The 22,940-nt window shown below is 34.1% G+C and overlaps 1 protein-coding gene across 10 annotated transcripts in view; it reads left to right on the forward strand.

Annotated features, from left to right (window-relative positions):
* atp8a2 (ATPase phospholipid transporting 8A2) overlaps nucleotides 1–22,940 on the forward strand; it is an 84,575-nt gene that overhangs the window by 37,350 nt on the left and 24,285 nt on the right. For all 10 annotated transcript variants that reach the window (XM_051098536.1, XM_051098537.1, XM_051098538.1 and 7 more), the window contains 12 exons: nucleotides 56–131; nucleotides 231–336; nucleotides 1,734–1,816; nucleotides 1,913–1,962; nucleotides 2,042–2,111; nucleotides 2,538–2,622; nucleotides 2,717–2,856; nucleotides 5,808–5,946; nucleotides 7,659–7,723; nucleotides 18,371–18,543; nucleotides 22,289–22,472; nucleotides 22,673–22,783. In XM_051098536.1, coding sequence (XP_050954493.1) covers nucleotides 56–131; nucleotides 231–336; nucleotides 1,734–1,816; nucleotides 1,913–1,962; nucleotides 2,042–2,111; nucleotides 2,538–2,622; nucleotides 2,717–2,856; nucleotides 5,808–5,946; nucleotides 7,659–7,723; nucleotides 18,371–18,543; nucleotides 22,289–22,472; nucleotides 22,673–22,783 — 1,282 coding nt within the window. The remainder of the gene's footprint in view (nucleotides 1–55; nucleotides 132–230; nucleotides 337–1,733; nucleotides 1,817–1,912; nucleotides 1,963–2,041; nucleotides 2,112–2,537; nucleotides 2,623–2,716; nucleotides 2,857–5,807; nucleotides 5,947–7,658; nucleotides 7,724–18,370; nucleotides 18,544–22,288; nucleotides 22,473–22,672; nucleotides 22,784–22,940) is intronic.

A 22,940-nucleotide genomic window follows, 5' to 3' on the forward strand; every position in this document is an offset into this window, starting at 1 on the left:
AATGTGCATTATTACGTTATGTTGTCCATTACATCTCATTTCTGTTATTTTGCAGTCACCTTCCCTCTACAAGTCATAATTCCACTGAGTTTGATGATCCTGCTCTTATCCAGAACATTGAGAAGAATCATGTAAGAGCTGTTATTATTCTGTTGTAGCTTGGATATTAAAAGTTTCTTGTGAATTATGTGTGTAAATAGTTACAGTCTGCTTCTTTCCTTCGTCTATAGCCTACATCCCCACAGATCTGTGAGTTTTTGACTATGATGGCTGTTTGTCATACTGTTGTTCCGGAGCGAGAGGGAAACCAAATTATCTACCAGGCTTCCTCACCAGGTACCACAGCCTTGATGGTTTGTGATTATTTGAAGCTGCTCCCTGATTTAGCAGTTAATCAGTTAATTGTCACACTTAAAGCAGTTTTCATTATTAAAAAATGATATATTGAAAAACATTGGCACAAGAAAATAATTAAAGATTAGCATGAGTTAAATGGCAGTTATACTGTGATTCCCAGGCAGGGGATGAACCTAAAAAAAATACTAAAAAAGATTTAATGTATTCCATTCTTTTTCATCTTTCAAGTTTAGTTGTGTAAATTTTTGCATTTGTGTAAACAAAATTAAATAAATATATAATATTATTTATTTTGATTTTGTATGAAGAAACATGCTAATATCAGTTAATCAATGTAATTTACACTACCAGTCAAAAGTTTTTCAACAGTAAGATTTTTAATGTTTTTTTTTGATCCAAAAAAACAGCAACAGCAGTGATATTGTGAAATATTTTTGCTATTTAAAATAACCGTTTTCTTTTTGAATATATTTTAAAATGTAATTTATTCCTGTGAACAAAGCTAAATTTTCAGCATCAATACTCCAGTCTTCAGTGTCACATGATCCTTCAGAAATCATTCTAATATGCTGATTTGCTTCAGGATTCTTTGAATAGAAAGATCCAAAGATCAGCATTTATCTGAAATAAAAAGCTTTTGTAACATTATACACTATACCATTCAAAAGCTTGCTGTCAGTATAATTTTTAATTTAATTATTTTGTATTTTATTTTATTTTAATTAATATTGGTATTTATCAAGGAAGCTTTAAATTGATCAAAAGTAATGATAAAGACATTTATAATGTTACAAAAGATTTTGAAATCACAGAAATAAATTACATTTTAAAATATATTCAATTAGAAAGCAGTTATTTTAAATAGTAAAGATATTTCAAAATGTAACTGTTTTTGCTGTACTTTGGATCAACTAAATGCATGCTTGGTGAGCAGAAATAGCAATAGAAACAGTAAAATAATTCATATAAATATACTTTTTATACATACACATGCTTATTTTAAAAAGGATGCATTTAATTAACAAAGACGTTTATAAGGTTACAAAAAAACTTTTATTTCAGTAAATGCTGTCTTGTTGAACTTTCTAATTCTTCAAAGTATCCTGAAAAACCTTCACACAATTTCCACAAAAAATATTGCCTTGAGCACCAAATCAGCATATTAGAATGATTTCTGAAGGATCATGTGACACTGAAGACTGGAGTAATGATGCTGAAAATGTAGCTTTTCCACCACAGGAATATATTACATTATATAATATATGTAAAAATAGAAAACTGTTATTTTAGAACTTACAATATTAGTGTTTATACTGTATTTCTTTTAGCCTTGAGGATTTGTTTTAACTGATGTTTCCATAATCATGCATTTTCAGATGAAGGAGCGCTGGTTAAAGGTGCCAAAAGTCTAGGCTTTGTTTTTACTGCACGAACGCCACATTCAGTCATCATAGAGGCGGTAAGTGCTTGTTTTCTTGCCATTAATAATGAACCAAAACTCTTTGTATGGTACTTTGTTTGGTTAATGTGTACATTTCCTGTGTTTGTTTCTCAGAGAGGAAAAGAGCAGTCATATGAGCTTCTTAATGTACTGGAATTTTCCAGGTAGGAACCAGCTGTGAGCCATCACACTTTCACACATTCAGTTATCTCTTGTATTTCAATGCCTGTGTCTTTTTTACAGCAATCGCAAACGGATGTCAGTGATTGTCAGAACACCTACGGGAAAACTTCGGCTTTATTGCAAGGGAGCGGTGCGTGTTACATAAACCACATCATTAGCTTAGAGACAGAATGTAAACTACCATTTAAAAGTGTCTGTAAGATTTAAAATATCTTTTCTATGTTAAAGGGATAGTTCATTTCGTTCCAAACCCATAAGGCCTTCGTTCATCTTTGGAACACAAATTAAGATATTTCTGATGAAATCCAAGAGCTTTCTGACTCTGCATAGATACAAAAATATCATCAAAATTTCAGCAAAAATAACTTAATATGTGTTCCAAAGATGAACAAAGGTCTTACAGGTTTGAAACATCATTTTTTCCCCTTTAACATATTTTTAAAAATGTAATTTATTCCTGTGATGACAAAACTAATTTTTTATACTCAGTAAGGGTATGATTATATGGCACAAACTATTTTAATGTACTGATTGTAATGTCATGCTTGTATTACAGGACAATGTGATTTTTGAGCGTCTGAATGAGGCGTCACAGTATAAGGACCTGACTGTGGTCCATCTGGAGCAATTTGCCACAGAAGGTGAAGAGTTTCCCAAGCTTGTCATTGTTTGAAGGTTTAACATTTTGTGTTCTATTAACAGATTAATTTTGGTTGTGTTTGTTTGCATGTGCAGGGCTGCGGACGCTTTGTTTCGCGTATGTGGACCTCGAGGAGGGAGCGTATCAGGAATGGCTGAAGGAGTACAATCGTATCAGCACTGTGCTAAAGGACAGAGCACAGAAACTTGAGGAATGCTACGAACTCATAGAGAAGGTTTGTAATATATGCATATATGCGTTTGACTAGAGAATGGCTGTTATATTTATATTATATTGTTATATTGTTATATTGTTATAAGGGAAAGGGATTTTTCAGGAGTCAGCGTGTGTTTACTTTGACCAATCCCAACTTTTACTACAGGTCTGGTTCACATAGATGAACCTCTTTTTTTACACAGTGTGTCGATTTGGACCTACATATTTTTTATCCATTCACATATTACCTTGAATATTTCTCAAAGGTTTGACTGCATATACAGTTGAGGTCAAAAGTTTATTTTGCAGATTTCTTGCAATGTTAATTATTTTACCAAAATAAGAAGGATCATTTAGTACTGACCTGAATAAGATATTTCACATAAAATACATTACATATAGTCAACAAGAGAAAATAATAGTTGAATTTATAAAATTGACCCCGTTCAAAAGTTTACATACACTTGATTCTTAATACTGCGTTGTTACCTGAATGATTGTTGTTTTTTTGTTTTTTGTTTAGATAGTTGTTCATGAGTCACTTGTTTGTCCTAAATAGTTAAACTGCCTCTTGGTCGTCAGAAAAATCGTTCAGACCCCACAAGTTCTTCGATTTTTCAGCATTGTTGTTTATTTGAACCCTTTTCAACAATGACTGAATGATTTTGAGATCCATCTTTTCACCCTGAGGACAACTGAGAGACTCATACACAACTATCACAGAACGTTCAAACACTCACTGATGCTTCTGAAGGAAAACAATGCATTAAGAGCTGGGGGGTGAAAACTATTGAACAGAATGAAGATGTATACATTTTTCTTATTTTGCCTAAATATCATATATTTTCAGTTAGTACTGCCCTTCAGAAGCTACAGAAGATACTTACATGTTTCCCAGAAGACAAAATAAGTGAAATTTACCCTGATCTTCACATTTAAAAAGTTTTCACCCCCGGCTCTTAATGCATTGTGTTTCCATCTGGAGCATCAGTGAGCGTTTGAACCTTCTGTAATAGTTGCATATGAGTTGTCCTCAGTGTGAAAAGATGGCTTTTACAGTCATGAAGTTCTTGCAAGATGTTTTTCCTAGTGGACTGTTAACAAAACTTTTAGTGCCTTTTTGTGTAAAAGGCAGCAAATCTGTGTTATATTCAATATACATGAGAGAGTGATGCTGAGACATGGCTGTGCTCCATCTGCAGTGCTTTGCCTGGTCAACAGGAGGCACTGTAACATTACATTTTCACAGTTGTGAACTTAGATTGTGCAGAAGGTGGTGCTCTGTTGTTCTCTCATTAACCGTTACAAGCTATAAACTCACTGCTTCCCCATCAGCCCGGATTACACAGTACTGCAAAACTTCGAACCGACTGATCGGAGATCTGAGCCCCAGGACACAGACGCTGTTATATAGAGCAGTGAAAATCCAGTTTGTTGGGTTTTGTGTGCTTTTCAGGGCTCTGGCCCAGATTAGTAGTCTGAGGAGGGGTTGGTATACCACAGCGAGGATAATTACCTGCACTAGTCTGCCAAGAGCCCCATAAAACCAGAGTCAACAACACTACTGTGTTACTTCTGCACGCTGACATAAATACACCAAAAACTCCTCAAATATCCCTCCACTCACAGAGGGAGAGAGAAATTATTAAAAATAATTGGTTAAGACATGGTGAACGATGGAAAGGAGAAAGTGTGAAAGATGTTCAGGTTACTTGTATTTGCTGAATTTCTGTCTGCTTCTGTGTGTGGTTGTATTTTATTAGTGCTTTTAGCTATGGTTAGAGGTTTTCAAGCCATGAATTATACTTAAAATGTGTTACTTTGTCAAGACATCAGACTTTTTGCCTGTGGAGAATAAAAAAATAAGTTTAAAAATCACATAGACTGGCATTAAAGGAGGGTCTTGAATCATATCTGGAGATCAGAATATAACAGACTTTACCCAATATTGAAAATTACTCAATGATTTACTCACCTTCAAGCCATCTTAGATGTATATGACTTTCGTCTTTCAGACGAATACAGTCCGAGTTATATTAAAAAATGTCTCAGCCCTTCCAAGCTTTATAATGGCAGTGAATGGGTGTTGAGATTTTGAAGTCCAATAAAGTGCATCCATCCATCATAAAAAGCACTCCACACAGCTCCAGAAATTAATAAAGGCCTTCTGAAATGAATTGATGCATTCGTGTAAGAAAAACTGTATGTACCGTAATCTCTAGCTAACTGTAGATAGTGGCGTTCCAGCGGATGATGTAGGACCAGGACGTCGCGTAAGCTCCGGTGAGAATATGCTAGTTTTGTGAAAACAAAGTTTTGTTTTGTTTAGTTAGCGGAAGCTAGAGATTACAGCTTATAAAGTTTTAAATATGGATCATTTTCTTACACAAATGCATCGATTTGCTTCAGAAGGCCTTTAATAACCCTCCAGAGCCGTCTAGAGCACTTTTTATGATGGATGGATGTACTTTTTTGGGCTTCAAAATCTCAACACCCATTCACTGCCATTATAAATCTAGGGAAGAGCCAGGACATTTTTCAGTATAACTCTAATTGTATTTGTTTGGAAAAAAAAGTCATATACACCTAGGATGGCTTGAGGGTGAGTTCATTTTTTCAGTGAACTATACCTTTAAGGATCAATAAAGTAACTCCCTATTAAACCCCAAGTAATACCCTAGCATCATAATCCATAAAAATGATTTGAAATTCAAGAAATGTTTAATTGCTGTACTTTTAGACACAATACAAATCATTTTACACTATAAATTATGCATCAACATGTTATTGTACACACAAATATGGTATAATTCCCAGAAACAAGACAATATTAATACATTTGGTTAAATTAATTCTGTCCAGTTGAACTTTATGTGGGGAGAATACCATTTTTCAAATATTTAGTTTATATATTTTAATTAAAAAAATTCTATTTCCTCTTTTTCTTTGTCTTTCATCTCTTACTTGCAGAACTTGCTGTTGCTGGGTGCCACTGCGATAGAAGACCGACTGCAAGCGGGAGTCCCAGAAACCATAGCAACACTCATGAGAGCCGACATCAAGATCTGGGTTCTGACTGGAGACAAACAGGAGACGGCCATCAATATTGGTGCGTGTCATACATTGATATATATTTATTCCACAGAGTCACACCATTGATTGAGTCTGTATTGTCAATAGAACATCATTTGTAGTCAGACTTACAACTCATGTGGAAATCCATAACTGATGTACACAGTTAATATTCAACATTCATGTGCAAATATAATGCATCAGTGGGTCAAAGTGCTGAAAAACCTGTTGGTCTGTTTTGCTCGTTTAAGAGGGCTTTTGTGGGTTTGTCAACTGGACAGAGAGAACAGATAAACTAAATAAGCCAGACAAGCTAATGGTTTAAGGTTTAAAAAAAACAAAAAAAAAAAAACCAAATATGTACACGTCATTCAAAAGTTTGGGATCTGTATGATTTTTTAATGTTTTTTTTTTTTAAAGAATTCTCTTATGCTCATGCATTTACTTGATCAAAAATACAGAAAAAAACTGCAATATTGTGAAATATTATTACAGTTTAAAATAATGGTTTTCTATTTGAAGATATTTTAAAAAATTATTTATTTTTGTGATGCAAAGCTGAATTTTCAGCATCATTACTCCAGTCTTTAGTGACACATGATCCTTCAGAAATCATTCCAATATGCTGATTTATTACTTTTATCATCAGTACAATTTTATTCTTTCTTTTTTTGAAAGAAATTAATACTTTTATTCGCCAAGGATGTGTTAAATTGATAAAAAGTGATAGCAAAGACTTATACTGTTAGAACAGATTTATATTTTGAATAAATGCTGTTCTTTTAACTTTTAACAAAATATTAAGCAGCAAAATTGATCATGTGACACTGAAGACTGGAGTAATAATGCTGAAAAATTAAAAAAATTAATTGCATATTAAAATGTATTTACACAGAAAACAGTTATTTTGCATTTAAATAATATTTCATAGTATTACTGTTTTTTTTTCTTGATTTTTGATCAAATAAATGCAGCCTTGATGAGCATATGAAACTTACTTAAAAAAAAACAACAATAAAAATCGCACTGATCCCAAACTTTCGAGCAGCAGTGTATCTTTTGCAATTTGTTATTTGTTTGCTAAAAGAGTTTATTTTATTTAATTCCCATAAATTTTATTAATAATTTAATTTTTAATTAAAATTTTTAATTTAATTTAATTATTTAATTTAATTTAATGTCTCTTATGCTCACCAAGGCAAGCTGTTGAAAATCCACCTTTGCAATCAGATGAAAGAATTACATTTTATAAAAAATATTTAAACAAAAAATGGTTATTTAAAATTGTAATAGTTTTTAAACAAATAAATGCAGCCTTGGTAAGCATAACCTTTCTTTTTTTATTATTTCAAACCTTATGTATTTTTTACTCTGTAGTACATTATATTTTTTAGCTAAAGTACTTATTTTTATTTTAATTTCATAATAAATTATAGACATCATCTTTAAATTAGGCTGACAAGGAAGTACAATGACACAACACAATACAATATCAAACACACACTAATTGAAAACACACAAGCAGACTCCTAGATAAACGAAATCGCAGAAGGACAGACAGATAGGCAGTCAGGCGGGCGCTGCAGACAGACAGCTCAGAATAAATTGGGTGAGACTGGAGATAAACCAGTGGACAGCAGACAGGCATTAGTGGGTAATGACAGATATACAAAGAGGTTAAGTTGTTGTTGGGGCGTGTATGTGTGCCTTTGTGTAACGCCTCTACTGTAACTCTCCACTGTGTCTCAGGTTACTCCTGTAGGCTGGTGTCACATGGCATGTCCCTCATCATCGTCAATGAAGATTCCCTGGATGTGAGTACATATTGTGTTTTTATCTATGTGTGTGTGTGTGTGTGTTCTCAAGCTGTCTCTGGAGGATGCTGGGTGTGGACAGGTGAGGGAAGTGTGTGTCTTTGTTCACGTACAGGTGAAGGTAATTAAGGTGTCTGGTGTCATCATTGAGATCATGATGAAAGCCTAACGGATCGTATGAACACACACATGAGCAGAACACACACTCACATACTGTATGATATGACATAAAGGCACATGGGAAAACGCTGAAAGCACACACAGGTGATTTTTCAATTAGAGGAATGTTTTTGTTCTCTAGGATAATTCAAATATTTCATCATTCCAGTTTTAAAAGGTGAATTATAATAGCTATCAATTTTATTGTGTCTCATTGATAATGCCTTCCTTATTTTTCAACTACTCTCTGCTTTGTCAACTGCTCTATTTTTCTCTCACACACAAGGTTAATTACTTCCAGGCAAAGATAGTCATACTAGGGAGCTTGTAAAGTCTCAGATCTCTGAGAACAGTCGGGCCAGACAGCAGAGCATCACACACACATATAAGCGTGGATAAACACACACAGCCTGAAGTACTGGAAACAAAAGCTCCCGGGAAGCATGGATTCATGACTGTTCTGCATGGAAATTTTTTTCCGACATTTCCTTGTTTAGAATGAAACATTGAAAATGGTTTGTAAAAACACTGTTGGCAGATTTTTGGACTGTTTTGTTTCCAGTTGTTCTGTTTGCGAAATGAAAACAGTATGTTCAGATGAGTTAGATAGTTGTTGTTGTTGGATAGATACTTTAGGAGGCCATGCCTTATTGTAAATGTAATTATGGCTAAAGGGTAGTGTTGTCCCTTCGGCAGCATCAGATTGCTTATTTCAAACCCCAACAATTTGTAGATGAGAAGCATGAGAGTCCTGAATGTTGCATGTGATTAAAAAAGGTTGCATTGATTTAAGATGGTATAATATTGTGACCCTTAGCATTAAAGTGCTGTCAAATTGATTAATCGCAATTAATCGCATCCAAAATAAAAGTTTGTTTACATAATGTATGTGCATGTTCTGTTTATATTTATGTGGGTGTGTGTGTGTGTATGTATGTGTATATATATATATATATATATATATATATATACACAAACATAAATTTATATATTTAATAAATATTTACAAGTATATATGTTTTCATATTTTTATATGGTTTATATTATATATAAATATATAAATATATATATATATATAATATAACATTTATTTCTTATATGTATGTGTGTATATTTATATATACTTATAAATATACACAGCACACACACATATGTATACACAAACTTTCATTTTGGATGCGATTTATTATGAATCGCGATTAATATATATAATTATATATATAATTATATATATCTTTTTTTTTTTTTTTTTTAAAGAACTTTGTTCACCAAGACTGCATTTATTTGATTAAAAAATACAGAAAAAATTAATATTATAACATATTTTTACACTGTAAAATAATGATTTTTTGTTTTTTAATTTACATTAAAATATAATTTATTCCTGTGATGCAAAGCAGAATTTTCAGCATCATTACTCCAGGCTTCAATGTCACAAGATCCTTCAGAAATCATTATAAAAGGCTGATTTATTATTAATGTTGGAAACAGTTGTGCTGCTTAATATTTAGTTGGAACCAGTGATACATTTTTCAGGATTCTTTAATATATTTTATATATATTATATTATATTATATTATAATATAGTAGTATTAAATTAATACTTTAATTCAGCAAGGATGTGTTAAATTGATATGAAGTGATAGTAAAGACTTCCGTTGTTAGAAAAGATTTCTATTTTGAACAAATGCTGCTGCTTTTTTTTTTTTTTTTAACTTTTTATTCATCAAAGAATCCTGAAAAAAGAACCAAAGATTCTAATAAAATAAATAATAATAAATTCCAACATTGATAATAAATCAGCATATTATAATGATTTGCATGAATAAGGATCATGTGACGCCAAAGACTGCAGTAATGATGCTGAAAATTCAGCTTTGCATCACAGTCATAAATTATATTTTAAAGTACATTAAAATAGAAAACCGGTGTTTTAAATTGCAATAATATTTCACAATTCTTTCTGCATTTTTAGCCAAATAAGTGCAGCCTTGATGAGCCTAAGAGACTTGTTTAAAAAAACATTAAAAATCGATCCCAAACTTTGAATAGCAATGTATTTATTATTTTTTTTAACTTAATGTAGAAAAAAATGCTGAAAATTCATGTTCCGTGTAAACAGGCCTGATTGGACATCCTTGCAACAAGTTTTTGCGGTTGAAGTTGATGGTGATGAATAAATGATAATGTTGTTTTTGTTCTGCCTTTAATGGGCCGCCATTTGCAGTAATCAATTTTGTGCTTTTGAAGATTGCCCAACCACATTATAGGATTTATTGAATGAGTGTTTAATGGCCTTTTATTTGTACGGTTTATGCAGCTAGTAAAAAAAAAAGCATGGTAAAAGATAAGATTGATGTTTGAGAAGATGTTTTGAGCTTTGTCTTGGTTAAAATGTCCAAAAGAATTCTTCCTTATCTTACCAAGCTCTTAAAATAACCCACAATACCTTAGAAGCTACTGGGGTGAGCCTTATGTCACAGCTGTGTGTTTGTGTGGAAGATATGGAGTGTGTGTGTGTGTGACAGCTGCCGTTTCGTGTAACGCGCAGTTGAGCCAACACATCACACTCCTTCACGTCGTCCTCCTTTCTGTCTGTCTGTCATCTATATAATGCACAAATAAGTTCGTCATTGTTGATGGCGTGATTGGCCGATTTTCTCGGTCTCTCCTGTCACACAACTCCTCCCTAGTCTGTCAGCGGCTCCCAAATTTACAAGAACAGAGTGTGCATTAGAGTGTGTTTGAGCGTAAGTGTGTGTGTCGGGTGAGGAGTAACGCGATCTCCTTTTGGCGCTCGATCTCGTCAAAACAAATTCTGCCAGCAAAGCCTCCTGGGTAAACATGATGGCTTTTGACTCAGACTCTGTGACAAGTTCCATCTGTCACTCTGCTGTGACACACACGGTCCTATTCAGACAGCTGGTGTCCTTGTAACACACACAGAGGCATTCTTACCCAAACATTTTCTTTGCCTCCGTTCTTTCTATAGCCCACACATATTCGCTCTTACTTTCCCAGACACACACACACACACTGGTGTCTGTCTGATCTTTCTGATAGGCTGCGTTCCACATTTGCTGTCACACTGCCTGCATTACATGACTTACACAAACACTCTCACTGTAGTCATCATTAATCATACATATGGAGTTTATGCTCCTCTTTTCTGTTTTCTCTGTGTAATACAAGTACTATACACAGCGCTAGGAGGGCAGCGCATGCGCTAGAGGACTGACATGTGATCGAAATCTCTGTCACGCACAGTATTTAGGGGCCGGGTATTACACAGGTATCCACATGTTTGTTTGTTTTATAAGTATGGGGCTGTTTCCGGCATTTAAAGGGGTAGTTCACACTAAAATGAAAATTCTGTTCTTTTTTTTTTTTTTCATGCCATAATCACTATACAATGACAGTTCATGACTCTAAATATGACTTAAAAGTCGCATAAATGTTGTTGATATGTGTTGGGGGTATTGCTCAAAATGAATAAAAACTTAAATGTTAAAAAATACAAATACCCTTCATGTATTTAAAGGAGAAGTCCACTTCCAAAACAACAATTCACATATAATTTACTCACCCGCTTGTCATCCAAGATGTCCACGTCATAAAGAAATTGTTTTTTGAGGAAAACATTTCAGGATTTTTCACCATATAATGGACTGCTGTGGTGCCCCGTTTTTGAACTTCCAAAATGCAGTTTAAACGGCTTCAAACAACCCCAAATGCAGTTGTAAACGATCCCAGCTGAGAAAGAAGGGTCTTATCTAGTGAAACGATCAGTTATTTTCAGAAAAATAATACAATTTATATACTTTTTAATCTCAAACGCTCGTCTTGTCTTGCTTTCCCTGAACTCTGTGTATTCTGGCTCAAGACGGTAATGGTATGTCTAAAAACTCCCATCTCATGTTCTCCCTCAATTTCAAAACTTTTTAACTTTTTTGTTAAGGGTGTTTGATCTTCATTGCATGTTCACTTTGCAAAGACTGGGTCGGTACTTCTGCATCGATGTAGGATGATTTGAAGAGAATATTTGAAATAAAACAAAGCACAAAAAAAGAAAGTTAATTCGTATTAAAACAAAGCCTCTCATATGTTATTGTTTTTATAAAATAGTAGGCATAATAGGCATATATATACATTAAATCAGTCAAAAGGCTGTGTTTAGTAATATTTTTGTGGAAACTGGGATACATTTTTTAATTACCAGAATGTTAAAAATAGCATTTGTATAAAATATTTATATATTACTTAAAACATTGTTGTCTTTACAGTCACTTTTGATCAATTTAATGCATTCTTCATGCATATTTCTTTAAGAAATATCAACTTTTAAATATGTAAACATTTTTAAAAATGTATACACACACACAACCATTCATTTATTAAAGAAGGCTGTTTAATAGAGGCCATTAAACACAGTTTCTCTATTAAAGATTCCTGAAAAAATATTAATATCTTTAAAAAAAGAAAGAATAAAAATTAACTGACCACAAGCTTTTAAATGGTAGTTTATATTGTTACAAAATATTTCTATGTTAAATAAATGCTGTTCTTTGTAACGTTTTATTTATTAAGTAATCCTGAAAAAAAGTATGACAGGTTACATTGAAATATTAAGCAGCACAACTGTTATCAACCTTAATAATAAATCAGCATATTAGAATGATTTCTGAAGAATCATGTGACACTGAAGACTGGAGTAATGAAGCTGAAAATTCAGCTTTGCATCACAGGAATAAATTACATTTTAAAGTATATTAAAATAGAAAACTGCTACTTTAAATTGCAATATTATTTCACAATATTACTGTTTTTTTCTGTATTTTTGATCAAATAAATGCAGTCTTGATGAGCATAAGAAACATCTTTCAAAAAAAAAACTTAAAAATCTTACTGATCGGAAACTTTTGAGTGTGTGTGTGTGTGCGTGTGTGTGTGAGAGAGAGAGAGAGACCTCTGCCTTGCTGCTACACTGCCACTGAACAGATAAGGTGACCTGTCATGTCACAGCAGTTGGTCTTATGTCTCACTCACTTGTGTGTGTGTGAGATTTCTCTATGAATGGAGAATGTGATCTGTGATATGTAACACCAAAGGGGCCTTTCTCTCTATTCTAAATATAAATGTGATAAGATCCCTTTCACAGGAACCTGAGAACACAACAAAGCCGCTGTGTGTGTGTGTGCTTGTACAGTAGTGTTTTCTATAAATGTATGTGTGTTTGTGAGAACATGCACTCTATTCAGTTCCCAGCACAAAGACGTAAAGAAAATAACATTTTGCTTGGATCATAAAATACGTTCACCTCTGATATCTGTCAAGGAATGACAGAGAAAAATGTGCAGCACATCCCAAATAGGGGAAGTCTGGAGTCTAAATGAGTCCTTAATGGGTAAAACACTAGAACACTGGTTTTCTCTAGAGTGCCTCATCAAGATTTCCTAGCAAGAGGTCTCGATAGAAATTACTGAGTAACAATGAAACACGGGGTCGTCGTCTGTGCATTAGCAGCTGCTGTCTAATAGTCTCCGTCCACTCATCCCATCCTGTCAATCAAATATCACTTTAAATCTCATCAGCGTCTGAACCAATCCAGCACAATTACTGGATCCCACATCATTTGGGAAACACTAGTACTAGTCTTGCATAAAGTATAGCAAGGGTTCTCAACTTCTTTTTTTGTCAGTTGAACCCCTGGGAGTCTGTTTGTTTTATACATTTATTTATTCATGATTAATACCCTAGATATAGTTTGAAGTAAATGTTTAATCTTTTGAGAATTTTAATTAATAACAAATAATAACAAATTTTTTTTTTTTTTTGGATGTAACACTACTTTTTAAATATTTTTATAATTGCAGTTTTAAATAAAAAAAAAAAACATTTTAAAAATTAGGCATTTAACCGCATCAAAAATTTGCCCAATGATATAATATCTACTATAATACAATTTAATATTTGCAGTTAATATGTTGCTTTCAAAAAGTTTTTACTATGGTTAATTTCAATAAAAAATGTTAATTCATTTGGTATCAATAATGAACAATACTCATGTACTAATTTAATCTTGTGTCTTGTGTGTATGTTTAATTTTATACATTTTAAATTAATAAATAATAAATCAATATTATTTAATATAATTAATATAATTCATAAGTAATACAATTCATTAATTTAAATGAATGAATATATTAATTTTACACACACACACATTTTATATACATATATGTTATACATATATACATATATATTAATTTTATAATGTTAATGCATTTAATAATACAAAAAATAATAACTAATTCATTAATATTAATATATTTCATAATTAATTGAAATTAATATTTTAATTTATTATTTAATGTGTATGTATATTTTATACATATATACGTTATATATGAATTTTAAAATGTTAAAAAAGATTTAATTTTAATAATTTAATTGTATACATTTTAAAATAATAATTAATAATTTTATTTATTATAATTAATATTAATATAATTCATAATAAATATAATTAATTAATTTAAATGTGTATATTAATTGTATTATTCTGTATATATATATATATATATATATACATTATATATGAATTTTATAATGTTAAAAATGTATTTAATTTTATACATTTTAAAATAAATGAATAATATTATTTATTATAATAAATTAATATAATTCATAATTATATATATATATAATATCTTTTTATATTTTATAAATTATATCATTTTATTATCTATGAATTATAGAAATACGTGTGTGTGTGCGTGTGTGAAAAATAAAAAAATTAAAAAACTAAATAAAAATAAACTTTCATTTTGTATGCGATTAATCACGATTAATTGTTTGACAGCCCTAGAGTGTGTGTGTGTGTGTGTGTGTGTAAGTATTTATATTTTAAGCGTTAATGGATATTAAAAAAACTAAATTTTATTTTACAATATATTAATTTTATACATTTTACAAGTTTTACGGTAAGTTTTAGGTGTAAGTTTTTCCTAGTATTTTCTAATCCTGCTAATGAATGATTTTTTTGTTTTCTTTTGTTTTGTTTTTCCAAAGTAATAGCATGGTTGTATTCCGTGAAACTGTATGACTTGAGTAATGCAGGTTAAATTCTGTGTTCAGTGTGTTATTTGTCAAGGGATTAAGATTTGGTGACTGTTAGCGGTTCCCATGGTCACAGTGCTGGCAGCCGTGATAGTGAGAGGTTTGACTGGCACGTTCTTCAGGCTTATTAGCACCTCTGTGTTGGAGAATTAGGATGTTTACTCCAACACGAAGCTAATTGCTCACACGCACACAAACCCACAAACCCACGCACCCACTCACACACAAACATTTAGGCCATTAATGTGGTCATTTAATTGTTAAATAAATAAGATCTGCAAACAGTCCTGTTAGTCCCAAATAAAGATTTCTAAACTCACACCCTGGAGAGAGACACATTGACACAACCTGTCTGAAGTTCAAGAGTTAATATTAAATCAAACCAGCCATGAGTGTCTAATGGAAAGAGAGAGCGGAAACGAGAGAGCTGTCTTTAATAATAAACTGGGAAACTTAGTTGGTAATGAATTACCAGTAGCAGTTTTCTTAGGCCACTGTTTATACATTAAAACACACACACACACACCCACACAAATGCTTTAAATTTCAGCACTCTGTTGATCCATAATCAGTCTTAATTCTTCCATTACATTTCTGTTTTTCTTTCCCTCATGTCTTCCCGGGAAAGGTGAACGCAAACAGGAATTCCAAATGAAAAGATAAACACACACACACATTAACAGGCTAAACATGTTCGGGTTGAGCTGAGGAGAGGAGATGAGCTCTAGTTACTCAGGAATCTTGATGGCTGATCTCAGCCCTATAAACTTCCCCAAAGCCTATCAAGCTCCCTCAAACTCTTGCCTACATAGGCAGCTGTCTTCTGAGGAAACATTCTAACCGCTTAGGAACACTTTACACAGACGATGAAAATTCTGTCATTAAATACTCACCATCATGTTGTTCCTAATCCATAAGACCATCGTTCTTCCTCAGAACACAGATTAAGATATTTTTGATGAAATCCGAGAGCTTTCTGACCTTGTGTAGAAAGCCATGCAACTGAGGGGTTCAAGCGCTTTAAGGCACCTAAGCACATGAAAAAGTTATTATTTAACAAGCCTGTAACCAGCTAAATCAATGATTTTAAAAATGTATTTTTTTTTTTAGCAAATCCAGGTCCATTTACCTTAGAAATCTTATGTTTTTTAACAATTATTAGTGCCAGCTGTGGTCTGATCTCATTAAAACTTGTTTAGAATCACCTGTCTCATGTGTTTTGTGAAGTTTTGAGTTTTCTTCTAGGCTTTATAGGATTTTGGGTAAATTTGCACAGGCCCCTTTTCTAATAAACCCTGTTATAGCTGTTAAAGGGTAAATTTAACAGCTATAACAGCTATAACTAAACCCTGTTAAAGGGTAAATTTCAACATTTTTTTTTGATAATTATTAACCTAGAGAGTCCAGAGAATTGTACTGCAGTGTTTTTTTTCCAGACTGAGCATAAAGCCTAGGATTAGTTCGCAAAAGTAGGTTTTTTACGTCTTCTCAGTCATTTAACAAACAATTTGATAAACAGAAGTGGTTCTAGAGGCAAAGTTGACCAGAATGAGGAGTTCTATCGTATGATATGAATATTGTGCGTATGTGTGAAAAACTGTGCAATGTACAATCATTTACGTTTTCGAAAAATGCAGTATCGCCCCCCCAACCCTGGTGTCCCTTTGCGACAGTGAGTCGAAAGTTTAACTTTTTTTGATAATTGTTGATATTCACTTTTCAGAGAATCTTCCTGCGCTGGTTTGGTTCCAATTGGGCGAAAAACTAAAAACCTAGGACTAGTTCACAAAAGTAGGTTTTCAAAAAATACAAAATACCCAAGAATTTCACCATTTTGCATGAGCAAAGGATTCCACTGACATACGACACTTGAGCCTGCGACTGACGGTTTAGGAGTTTGAGCGATTTTGTACTTTTAATCACTGTAGCGCCCCCTTCAGGCCGATTGTGGCGAGCCTTGGTGACGTTGTCGCGGTGTGAGTACTACCATCCCTCCAAGGTCTCTACGACTTACGGTTTGGCCATTCTGACAATTACAATAGGGTTTCAGCGCTATGCGCTTGAACCCCTTAATAGTCTATGTGACAGTAGTGGTTGAACAATAATGTTACAAAGCTACGATAACACTTTTTCTGTGCAAAAAAACAAAAATAACGACTTTATTCAACAATTTCTTCTCTTGCGCATCAAGGTCAGAAAGCTCTCAGTTTTCATCGAAAATATCTTAATTTGTGTTCTGAAGATGAACGAAGGGTTTGAAACGACATGAGGGTGAGTGAGTAATGACAGAATTTACATTTTTCTGTGAACTATCCCTTTAAGTGGCCCTTAATTTCATACATATTACTTTATCTGCAAATAGTTTTTAAAAAACATACTTTTAAGATTTGAAGTACACATTCGGTATACTTAAGCACCATTAATAAATCGCACATATCATACTCTAAAATACTACTTATGTAGGCAGCTTGCTGAGTTTCAAAATAGTTTGAGCAAGATATTGATTGGAGTCGGCAGTACGGAGTGAATTCATCCTCTGTGTTACTCGAAGGCTGTCGTAGCGCTGACAGACACTTCAACAGCTGCGTTCATGTATGTTTGTGTGTGTATGCGTGTGTGGCCCGCTGCCCCGTGCCTCGTTGCGTGCTGTGTCATCCACATGGTTCTCGTTACAGATTGAAGGATGTTTGTTTTCTCTATTAGTGATTCTGTCCCATTATCAAGATCTCAATCAGAAACCGCCTGCAACCACAATTCAATAAACACGCACGCACATATTTTACCTTCTCTTTTCATCTCTCCATGTCTTTCTGTCTCATGTGCATTCATGCATGCACACATGTTTGACTACTCATCTTAATGTGGCCAAAGTTGTTTTTTTTATAAAATCCTAACTAGCTAGCATTTTCTTTCTTCCCTTCCTATTCCTTTTATCATATTTCTCGTTCGCTCTTCCCATATAAAGTTCTTGTTGGCCAACAGTTCATGCTTTCGAGTCCTTTAAGGGCTTAGAGCGTCTCGGGTGACAGGATGATGTGTAACAGGTGTGTGTGTGTTTGAGAGATTGTGGCGCTAACAGCCCCAATGACACCACTTAAAACATCCCCTTCAACTTCCTTTGGCATTACGCTTTCTCTCTGATATGTGTGTGTGTGTGTGATCCGTGTGTGTGCGTGAGAAGTGTTCTGTTAGGGAAATAAATATGTGCTGGCATGTTTCTCAGGAAAAGATTGAAGTGGTTTTATATAGCAGTCAACATGGTATAGAAATTAAACTGTAAAACTGACAAATCTGAATGTATTGTTAGATCTGTATTTATGGGTTTTTAGTATGTGTGGTCATAAATTTTCTCCCTTTCTTGCCCCCCAGGCAACCAGGGCCACACTAACAGCTCATTGCTCCTCGCTGGGTGACTCTCTGAGGAAAGAGAATGAGTTAGCGCTCATCATAGATGGACAGACGCTCAAATACGCCCTCTCTTTCGAAGTCCGTCAGGCCTTCCTTGACCTTGCACTGTCCTGCAAGGCCGTCATCTGCTGCAGGTACTGTATAGAGAGGCAAACAAATGTATCACCATCACTGCCTTTATAAACACACTGATAAACCCAGAGGAAAATTTCATTTATGTCAGTTTAGAAGACTTAATGCAGTTTTTTGGACTATGTATTTGCAGTTGAAGTCAAAAGTATACATACATCTTGTAGAATCTGCTAAACCAAAGTATGAGGGATCATACAAAATGCATGTTATTTTTTATTTAGTACTGACCTGAATAAGATATTTCACATAAAAGACTGAATTTGTAAAAATGACCCCTTTCAAAAGTTTTCACACACTTGATTTTTAATACTGTGTTGCCTGAATGATCCACTGCTTTTTTGTTTAGTGGTAGTTATTCTTGAGTCTCTTATTTGTCCTGAACAAACTGCCTGCTGTTCTTCAAAAAAATCCTTCAGGTCCAACAAATTATTTGGTTTTTCAGCATTTTTGTATATTTGAACCCTTTCCAACAATGACTGTATGATTTTGAGATCCATCTTTTCATACTTAGGACAACTGAGGGACTCGTATGCAACTATTCCAGAAGGTTCAAATGCTCACTGATGCTTCAGAAAAAAAAACAAACATTGCATTAAAAGCTGGGGGGTGAAAACTTTTGAATTTGAAGATCAGGGTGAATGTAACTTATTTTGTCTTCTGGAAACATGTAATTATCTTCTGTAGCTTCTGAAGGGCAGTACTTAATGGAAAAAATATATATTTAGACAAAATAAGAAAAATGTACACATCTTCATTCTGTTCAAAAGTTTTCACCCCCGGCTCTTTAATGCATTGTTTTTCCTTCTGGAGCATCAGTGAGCATTTGAACCTTTTGTAATAGTTGCATATGAGTCTCTCAGTTGTCCTAAGTGTGAAAAGATGGATCTTAAAATCACACAGTCATTATTGGAAAGGGTTCAAATACACAAAAATGCTGAAAAACCAAAGAATTTGTGGGACCTGAAGGATTTTTCTGAAGAACGGCAGGCAGTTTAATTGTTCGGGACAAACAAGAGACTCATGAACAACTATGACTAAACAAAAAAAACACAGCTGTGGATCATTCAGGTAAAAACACAGTTTTAAGAATCAAACTTTTGAATGAAACAAGTGTGTGTAAACCAAAAAAACCTACCTTTATTTCTCGAAATGAGAGATTTTATTGTGTGTGGATGTACATGTGTGTGCGTCTTTAAGAAAGGTTGTGTCTTGCCCTGGGTGACTAAATAACTGGTGAAAATAAGTGTTTGGCTCCCAGAACAGAGAGGCTGTGCAGAGGTAATGTAATATACTGAGCTCTGTGCAAATGTCAAACTAATGACTCACTTACTGTCATTATACACTCACACACTCTCTCACACACAGGTAGACAATGCGGTCTTTCACATCACATTGTTGAGTGCTGTAAATGTTTATCTGAATGTAATCTGAATATAAATAAGCATGCTGTAAGCTTCAGACAGTTCTGATTTGATAATAAAGTGCGTTTCCATCTGTGAGAGGGAGTAATTGACTTACTGTTGCATGAAGCCCATATCCGGACTGTGGTCTCCAAGGCCCTACAAACCGACAGAACCAACCCTTCCAGCACCCCCCACACTGTCCTGAACTGCACAAATCCACAGACAACCAGCAGAGAGGAGCACAAATGCATATGTGTGTGTGTTGAAGAGAAAGTTTACGTCTGTGTGTGTGCGTGCTCCATGCATGGTTTCCTGAGTTCACACTCTGTTTGTTTAAAGAGCTGCTTTACCCTTCTTATTTTCTGCTCAATTCCACCATGAAGAACATTAGCCAAGCTTTCATCTGCCTACTGCCTCAGATCTCCCCCCACGGCTCACTGTGATTGTGTGAGGTATAGAGTTATAGTGGAAAAAGGGTGGAATCGATCAACAAAATGACAAGAGAAAGTGCTTTGGGGAGGATTTGTCTTTTTGATTTTTCGATTTTTATGAGTATACCATGCCCACGCTATTAGGGAGATTGTACGTCTCTACTAGCTTGCACTTTTCTTGCCAATTTTGAAACCTTGTATTTGCAGCACTTCTAATGTTACAGTCTCTTTTTGGTTGTAGCACTTCTTAATAGTTGGGTAACAGCTGCTAAATGCATGAATGTATGTCAACGATCATTAAGTTGGAAATCCAAATCACATCCAACACCTTTCATTGGGAAATTATACTGTGTTTCTACAAAGTTTCATGACTAGATGAACTTTCTGACCCTGCATAGACAGCAACGCAGGTCTCTATGCTTACTTTTCTTTTTAGGACTAGTAGTTTTTTAGGAGCACCTTTTAATCAACTATCAAAAAATCTGATAAAAAAAACTTGGTGATATTTGACTCCTTAAAGTGGTTTACAGGGGAATTTTGTTTTTACCTTTGTAATGGCATTTTTTTTACTTTATTAAAAGTATGTCATCTTTTATGTCAAATTTTACAGATCAAATGAAATCAGTATTATCAAAATTAACTACAGAGGTGGCACAGAAGAACACAAAAGTGGCTTGTAGGTGTATTTTCATGTGTTTAATGAGGCTCGGAGGTGGCATTAGTGCAATCAAATTCATAAATTTATTAATATTTTAAATATAAAATGTTGAATACAGAAATTTTAAAATAATTTAAATAACTGAAAAGATGCTTTAAAGGGTACCCATGGTACGGCAGCAACGTTCCTTGATTATTACGCCGGAATGAGAGAATAGTTCCTAGCCATATCGGTCTAGAAAATCGCAACTTTTTATTTTCCGTCAGTCTTAGTACACAATGTAACTACAGAAGAGTCAAGTTTTAAATAGAAAAAAATATATCAACTCTTTTAAATTTTGAGCGAGATGCTAACGGTCTAATCTGATTCAATGATCTATGCTAAGCTATGCTAAAAGTGCTATGGATTCGAAAACGGTAAAACTCAACTGTTTAATGCTGCCTTCACAGGTGGCGGCGAGTCACTGATTTAATTACTGAATCATTCATTCATTTGATTCGTTTAAACGGCTGATTCATTCAGGAATAAAGCAGTAGGTGGCGGCCAGTCACTAATTTAATTACTGAATCATTCATTCATTTGATTCGTTCAAACGCGTGATTCATTCAGGAATAAAGCAAGTGACTGTCTTTATGAATGGGAAAATGAATCATTGACTAACTAGATTTGTTCAAAAAGCATGTTCATTCATAAACAAAACAACGCTGTGTTTGGAGATGCGAAGCAGCTCAGTTGTGACTTGTTTCAGACTATTTTTGACGACGAAATAGAGCAAAATCAGGCAATAGTGTTATAGTCAGACAATGGAAGTCACTTAATATTAACTTTGTTTATTTTTTAACTGTCGTATTAAATCAATATCTCATTTACAACCTCCCTTAAAAGCTGTCACTCATCTTCGTTCTTTGCAGTCTTACAAAGTTCCACTGTAATCAACGAAGCTCTCTACACTGCACAATCAATCTCTTATTTTCACTCTCTACACTTTATGTTTATGATTCATGAGATATGTCTGTGATACATTACTCAATGTTGCAAAAACACTTAGAAACCTTTGAAGCTTCCCTCATCGCAAACACAAATAGAGCTCCTAAATAATTTTTCATAGTCTCAACGCAACTGACACGTTCAAGGCCCAGAAAGGTAGTAGAAACGTTGTTAAAATAGTCCATGTGACATCAGTGGTTTAACTTTTTAAACTAAAAGTTGTACAGTACTTGTTTCCTGAAGTAACTTTTGTCATATTTTCTTTTAGGGTGTCTCCGTTGCAGAAGTCAGAGATTGTGGATATGGTTAAGAAGCACGTGAAAGCCATCACGCTGGCTATTGGAGACGGTGCCAATGATGTGGGCATGATACAGACGGCACATGTAGGAGTGGGCATCAGCGGGAACGAGGGCATGCAAGCCACCAACTCATCTGACTACTCTATAGCTCAGGTCTGACACACTCATTATTCTGTGGCTCGGTCACGCACACACATCTCATCTTTAAAAACGTAATTACACTACCACAACACAAAACACACAGCAGTCTTCTGCCCACAGCGCTGTTGTATCCGGGTAGCTGCTCCTGCAGTAATGGTTCACATGTGTTCCTGCGGGCGAACTAATTCTTCTCTTAACCTCTTTCTTTTTAGTTCTCATACCTGGAGAAGCTGTTATTGGTTCACGGGGCTTGGAGCTACAACCGGGTCACTAAATGTATCCTGTACTGCTTCTACAAGAATGTGGTTCTGTATATCATCGAGGTGTGTACATTAATCGCAATCAAGTGCTTGGAGGAGTTTTAAAGGGGTAGATCACTTAAAAATGACTATTCTGTCATCATCTGTCTTCATGTTTCAAGCCTGTATGTTTTTCTTTTGTCTTTAAGACACAAAAGAGATGTTAGACAGAAAGTTCTAG

This window comes from Labeo rohita, chromosome 24 (assembly GCF_022985175.1).
Source record: "Labeo rohita strain BAU-BD-2019 chromosome 24, IGBB_LRoh.1.0, whole genome shotgun sequence".
Classification (NCBI taxonomy): Eukaryota; Metazoa; Chordata; class Actinopteri; order Cypriniformes; family Cyprinidae; genus Labeo; species Labeo rohita.